General features: G+C 48.0%; 1 protein-coding gene across 1 annotated transcript in view; it reads right to left on the reverse strand.

The window, feature by feature from the left end:
- LOC144129018 (uncharacterized) overlaps positions 1-6116 on the reverse strand; it is a 46094-nt gene extending 39978 nt beyond the window's left edge. Inside the window, exon 1 of the mRNA XM_077662890.1 lies at positions 5791-6116. Within this exon, the coding sequence (XP_077519016.1) occupies positions 5791-6116 (326 nt within the window). The remainder of the gene's footprint in view (positions 1-5790) is intronic.
- Between the last annotated feature and the right edge of the window lie 1440 nt (positions 6117-7556).

Genomic DNA, 7556 nt, shown 5'->3' on the forward strand with positions numbered 1-7556 from the left:
TAAAAAAATTAGTTGTTCGGTCATGGTGCCAGCCACCCACCACGGAGTACAACAAGGGGACGGGACAGGAACTTGGTATAAAGTCCTGACCACGCCAGCTGTACACCTCATCATCATCATCATCATCATCATCATCATCAGCCTTACTACACCCACTGCAGGGCAAAGGCCTCTCCCATGTCTCTCCAATAAACCCTATCCTTTGCCAGCTGCATCCACCCTTTGCCTGCAAACTTCTTAATCTCATCTGCCCACCTAACCTTTTGCCGCCCCCTGCTACGCTTACTTTCTCTTGGAACCCACTCCGTTACCCTTAAGGACCAGCGGTTATCTTGCCTTCGCATTATATGCCCTGCCCAAGCCCATTTCTTTCTCTTGATTTCGACTAGGATGTCATTAGCCCGTGTTTGTTCCCTCACCCACTCTGCCCGCTTCCGATCTCTTAACGTTACACCTATCATTTTTCTTTCCATGGCTCGCTGCGTTGTCCTTAACCGAAGCTGAATTCCTTTCGTTAGCCTCCACGTTTCTGCCCCGTAGGTGAGTACCGGTAAGATTATGCTGTTGTACACTTTCCTCTTGAGGGAAATTGGTAAACTGCCACTCATGATCTGCGAGAATTTGCCATATGCGCTCCAGGCCATTCTTATCCTTCTAGTTATCTCCCTCTCATGATCTGGATCAGCTGTCACTACCTGCCCTAAGTAGACGTATTCCGGCACAATTTCTAGGCTCTCGCTGCCAATTGTGAACTGTTGTTCCCTTGCTAGGCTGTTGAACATTACCTTGGTTTTCTGCATGTTAATTTTTAGACCCATCGATCTGCTACAGCTGTACACCTCAACTATAACCAAATATGACGCAACTCAGGGTAGTTGGTCACACAAGGTTAACCCTCGCCGCCAGGAAAAAAGGAAAAACCAAGAAGCGAGTAGGAGATAGGAGAGTTGTGAGAAACATAGGAACGTGAAAGATGGAGGGGAGAATAGGAAAAGGCGACTGCCGATACCCCCGGTCGGGTCAGGCCGGAGGTTCCGTCTACAGGAAGCTGGGGCCAAAGTGGTGTGTTGCCTCCGCCGAGGGGCCTTAAAGGTCCAAACGCTCGGCATCGGCTCAACCACCAGGATCCCCTTTTCTCCGGACACGGCGATGCCACGCACGGCTAGGCGCAGGTGCTCGGGTCCGTGGTGATGCACTGTTCACCATCATCCCCTTGCGGGGATGTCCCTGCGGATGCTCGGGAACCCGCGGTGTCACCACTCACCGACGCCTGCAAGCTGCAGACGCCCCCCTGCGGGGTTCAAACCGTTCGCTTCCTGCCTGCGGCCCTCCAGTTCGCGATAGCTGGCCGTCGTGCCGCCGTACGTTACCTCCGCTAGTCACCGCGCCCGTTGCTATCTTTCAGTCATTCTCACTCAAAGCCCGCTGCGCTACCGCGCTGTACTGTCGTGAAACCTGCGTGTTACCACTACCTTCCGCCTGCGCGTCTACGGAATTTATGTGTCCCACGCGGTCCTCGTCTTCCACCTGACGCTACTCCGACCTGGAGTTACCCAACGGCCGCGACTTCAGCACCTCCACCCGCTCTTCTAGCTGGGCGCGTTTTTCGTGCTCTTCTTTCAGCTCGCCCGCAATTCGCTCTAACAAGCCGGCCTTACTCGGCGCCTGTCCTTTGTGATATCTTTCTCTCCATCGTAGGAGCCGACATCAGGTGCCATCTCGTAGATCCTCACGCAGTTTCTATATACAGTATGTCGATGATCTCTTGGTTATTATGAAGAAAATGTCTGAGCTTGAGCTAGACGCTGCAGTGACGAGGACTATGTCCGTGTTCGCAAGCCACAGCCAGGGTATCAGTTTCACCAAAGAGGTCCCAATTAGTAGGGAACTCCAGTTTGTCGATATTAGGCTGCGGTTTCCTAAAGACGGCATATGCTGGATGTATAATCTGCGTTCAATGAAAAGATTGCTGCCTTTTCACAGCGCTCATTCAAAGCTCGTGAAGGGGACGATTGTTCGGAATTCCCAGAAAGCGGCTTTGAACATATCTTGCCCCGATATGGTCTCGCCAAATTTTAGCGCTCAAGTTCAGCGGTTAAAAGAAGGAGATTCACCACGTATGAATTATTCTGTGTGGAAACCTTGCTGCATAAATTTAAAAAACGTCCTCATAAAAAATGCGGTTTCGCACACCGTGTAACTAATACCGTATCTCCAAACTGTTTCGCACAAAAGTTAAGATATTCGCCAGCAGACAACGTTCAGGTCGTATTCTCAGCCCCTTATAAGCTTTTCAAGCTTTGTCCTGTGAACAACCGAGCAAAACGACTGGTTTGTATAATGAAACAGTAAAAAAAAACTTCACCCAGTGCAGGACTCGTGTTATTTACCATATTTCCCTAAGACGCGGGTTCTTTTACATTGGACAGACAGGTCGTTTCAATGCGCGCCAGCGTACACTGCCGAAACCTACGCAGGAATGAAGGCAGCTTCCTAGTTGACCTCTGCAAAATGTGCAGAAATTGTCGTCCTATTTTTGAAAACACTTTTCTTGAGGCGTGGAAAGGAGTGGATTGAGAGGGAGATTCTGGAGGCCTATTATATTGAGAAAGAATGAAGCACGTGCGTTTGCAGGCCATCCATTACGCTTAATAATGAGAAAGTCTCTATTCTAGAAGGATTTCTGTAGGCTTTAGGTTATTCTTGGTTTGTCATTTTTCGTGCTTTCCTTTGCCGTTCAGATGCAATATTTTTGACGATGCGGCGTTGTTTGCGCGGTTTTCTTTTCGTTTTTAGGCCTTTAACTCGACTTTTGTCTCACAGCATCATTTCGCACCATTTTCCTGTTCTTTGTTGGTCATCTGGTAGCAGTCCTCACGTAGTTACTGTTTATCGTTTTCGGTTGTTAAAGGTTTTGCCTTCATCACACTTTTCATCTTTTATGTTTTTGATCCAGGCTTTGGTAATAACACTTCATTTATCACCTTTTATCCAAGTTCTTTGTTGGTCGATTGATACCACTCCTCACGCGGTTTCTGTTTTTTTTCGTTTATTGGTTTTCCTTGGTCTTGCTTGTTTTGCTTACTATGCTGCCGCAGAGCAGTTAGTTTTCTGGTTTTTTTTCTTGTCGTTTTGCGGGTTTTCTTCACCCGGATGGCCATCATAAAAAGTGGTTACGATGGTTTGCTCTCATATTTCTACTATGGTATGTTTATCTAATGTACTGCGCGCTTTCACTCCATGAATCTGCATTATTAGGGTCCTTGCAAGTGTGATACAGCTTGGTTGGCGTACAAAAAGCCAGGTTTCATCCGAAATAAAATTCATGGCGGAAAATCTTCAAGCGCCGACCAATCGTTAAAAAAAAAGATGACGTTTCGGCCCCGGCTTATGGGGGCCTTGTTCACAATGAAAGAAAGACAGGAGTGAAGGTGAGTTATATAGGTTTCATGGTATGACGCAAGCAGCGGGAGTATATCGGGGGTAGATTGCCTTCGTTGCGATTCAGTTCCTAAAATTCAGTTGCTAGAAGCGCCGAACTTTCGCTTTGTGTGCCTCCTTTGTCTTCGTCTGTCACACCGTCTTATGTAAAACTGATCCACCAACTAGCCCAAATAAGAGTGCTACAGGTGGGCCCTAGCCCCCTCCCTCTTAAGCGACTCGGTGACCTGAGATTCTAGATTTATCACCTCTGTCTGTCATCCTTCAAGTTCCCTTTGAGTCCCCTAAGCCTAGCTGCCCATTCCCCTTCCATCGTCCGAACAGCCTCCTCAAATCGGTTACGTAGCCTCCAAGCAATTCTAGCCTCCACTACATGGGCTAAACTCTCGAATTTCGTCTCGTTCAAATAACACTAACGCTTCCAGTCCTCGTACAGCACGAGCTCCCCTTCTCAGCTTGCTAACCTATCGTCCGATCGATCACCTAGCGCAAAAGCACGCCAAAATGCCTACACAAAGCCCTATGGCACTATGTTGCTACCTCCGCTAGCCTTTATACACGTACCACGGTTTAAAACTAGCACACCTACAGCGCGTAGAAAAAACACCTTCCCAGAAAAAACGCCAATAATACCAAAAGCACTTAGCTTCGGACGAAGTCGCTGGAGCTCCAAAAAAAAAGCGTTCTGCTGCGATGGCGTCGCTAGCCAAAAAAAAAAATTTCGTTAGGATGGCTGGATGGATAAGGCTGAACCATTTAAATCGGGCGGTGGCTCAAGCCACCTTTCAGCCTGATTGGTGGCTAAAATCAAGACAAGAGTAAAATTTCATTATTCATGGCTAGGTGGCATGAGCAACCACCCGATTTAAAGGGTTCAGCATCCACACACACACACTCACACGCGCACACACACACACGCGCACACACACACACGCGCACACACACACACACACGCGCACACACACACACACACACACACACACACGCACACGCACACGCACACACACACACACACACACACACACACACACACACACACACACACACACACCTGAGAAACTTATTTTTAAAAAAAATCGTCCTGTTAGGACTAGAACACAGTACATATTTTAATGCGCGGTGACATCGCACAGCACATAGGTGTTTTTGCATTTCGCCTCCATCTAAATACGGGCGCCGCGGCCAGGATCGAACCAGCTACCTTGGGATCAGCAGCCGAACGCCAAAGCCACTGTGTGACTCGCATGAACACTGAACTTTCCGTACCGAATTAGCAAATAAGCTTCCCTGTTCCAACGTCGGAATGAAACTGCAAGCACGCTGAACACCGGCCTACATAGACGGACGACACAGCTGGAAACATGCTTCAGTGTCGTGAAATTTAACCCCACTTTTAAAACACGTGTGTAGAGAGGTTTTGGTTTGGTTAAGTGGTTTAACATACCGAAGCGACTGAGGCTATGATGGACGCCGTAGTGAAGGGCTCCGGATAATTTCGACCATCTGGGGTTCTGTAATGTGCTCTGACATCGCACAGTGAACGAGCCTCAAGAGTTTTGCCTCCATCGAAATCAGCAGCCGAACGGCATACCTACTGAGCCAATGTGGCTGACTGTAGCGAGGTTTTCTGCTCACGCTTAAGTATTTTGCACACATGGCAGCACTTGTTAAGAGAGTTGTTAACTACAATGTTAGGCTAAACACAAAATGTTTGCCGAAAACACACACAAGAGGAAAACTTTGAAACTCCCTAGACTTGTCAGTGTAGCGCGCACAAAAGGAAAACTGAGTATCTTTAGCAGCTGGTTACGATACACTAAAAAGGCGATATGTTTAATTACCAGGGCTTTTTTCGATCATGTCTTAGCAGGTGTACAGTATGTGCGAAGCAGATGCGAGAAATACTGCAAGCTTGCCTTAGTTGTTGCTAGCGTTTCTTCTGAGTTTCCACTTAAACCCACTGTGCTTAGTACGGGGTGCATAGCTATGCACCGAATTAGGTTAGATATCTTAGTTTCAGACAGGACGTAATAAGTCCAGCAAGGACGACAAAGCCAGCTCATTATTTATGGTGTCTTAAAATACCTTCGTTCTTTAGACTAATCATTCATTCTTACAACTACAACAAATGCCCTTCAACAGCCATGCTTATTTATCGGTTCGGCGCTCATTCTCTGTTCTGCGTATACAACCAGTAATATTTTCTGCTCAAGAACTGCTTAATTACATCTCCGAGGTAAAATGTACCTGTGGCGTATCCAGACCGCCTTTTCTGACAGCCCACAAAGGCGCTATCGTGTACGCGAACAAGCGACGAAAATAAAGGAGGCACTGGAGCCCGTGCCTCACCTGCGCACTTCATCGTCCTTCCAGTCGCGGGCGCACCTGGTGCGCATGTAGACGCTCGACGAGACGTCCGCTAGATGAACGGCCCGGCACGACATGACGGGCGGACCGAGAGGCGACGCCCCCAAACTTGCGTCGAGGCAGCACGAGCCGTAGTCAACGCACAAAGGCGCGCAGTCGCAGGTGGGCCTCGCGAAACGGGTTCCGGAGGCATGGACCACCGCGGTCGCAGGACACGCCATGTGCTCGGCGCAGCTCATGTTTTGCCCTTGGCAGAGAACGGCGACCTGCGTGACGAAGAGCGCCAGGCACCACAGGGGAGCGGTCATGTTCACCGGCGAGCAGTGCAGTGGTGTAGACGAGCCGCCCAAAGGTCACGCAGTCGGGCGCCAGTCCGTTCGAAAGAATGCAGGTTTCGCGAGGGACAGCGCGCAACTGTCGACGAGTATAAATTCTCATTCAGCTTGCCGTGGCGTGAGCACCAGCAATGGGCTGTGTTAAATCAGCACAAATCCCAGAAGCACCGTTCACTGGCTGTCCCTCTCGCCAATCACCTTCTTGCCCTCACCTGTATCCCAGCATGGCGGGAATATCGCTGCGGGCCATGGCATAATGAATGTCGTCTTGTTTTAAGTTTGTTTTATCGCCAAGTTATTGACTGTTCAGTGCCGCAGGTGATAAAAACTGGCGCCTTGATAAAGGACCGCATCATGACGAGGCAAATGCTTGAAGTATGGGGCAGGCCCGCAATTTATACAGGCTTCTGGTGATAGAAAGCGACAGTTCTTGCTGTGTAATATGCACTTCATACTCTTCCGATTTGGATTTCGAATAAAATAGTTTCTTTCAATGCTTCTTCAACCCCGAACAGACTGCTTGAAATTCGCGTTATACGCAATGAATACCTCAAAATGCGTCGTAGGAGGGTGTACGTTTGCAGTGCTGAGAAGCTGTAGGTACCGGGCGGAATTTGCTGATGTGTGCATTCCGATGGCTTTGTGCATTTCGAGACGGTTTTTTCTGTTAATCAATAAATATTTTATTCCTCCTTTAACGTTTCTTAAATATTCATGATTTAATCTTAGGATCTGAACCAAAAGTACGTTTTCGAAGATTGAAGAACATGCCACAGGATAAGCTACAACCATGGTCCTGTCACAATTGCATTTTTGCTAACCTCGGTTGGCATGTGGCCAGGAGAGCACCGAACCTATGACCGGTCACCCATCGGAAGGGTCTACGGAGCTGCTCTGGCGGACTTCATGGCAAAGCTAAATGTTGTGCTTCTTTGCCCAGACAAATTAAAGCAGAGGCAGGGGAAGAAAGTTGCAAAACATAAGTTCACGCGATTTAGCACTAAAAGAAAGAAGTGAAATAATGAAGATGTTGCAAAATTCAGTGCACTTGTTTCGTCCAAATATGATTATGTTCTGGAATTCTAAGCTCACAAGACAAAGACCTAAAGGGTCTGAAAAAAAAAACGATAGACCCGGAAGCTCTGCTACTCGAAAGAACTGCTCAATGTTTTGTGGTTAGGAACGGCAGGGGATAAATTGGAGCTGCCCTAAAAGAAAACCGCTTGGACGCTCATGGTGTAAAACCAAGTCCTTATTAGGATCTTAAGGCACCTCTTCGATCTACAGCAAGCAAACTCGCTCTAGATGCTCTTAGTCGTGACAAAATGAAGGCTCTTCAGCAAATAATAGACAAGGCAAACACAGCTCCTGCAGTATTTGCAAGGTTTCTAACGTGGAAAACAAAAATTAGGG

Source organism: Amblyomma americanum, chromosome 1, assembly GCF_052857255.1.
Source record: "Amblyomma americanum isolate KBUSLIRL-KWMA chromosome 1, ASM5285725v1, whole genome shotgun sequence".
Taxonomy (NCBI): domain Eukaryota; kingdom Metazoa; phylum Arthropoda; class Arachnida; order Ixodida; family Ixodidae; genus Amblyomma; species Amblyomma americanum.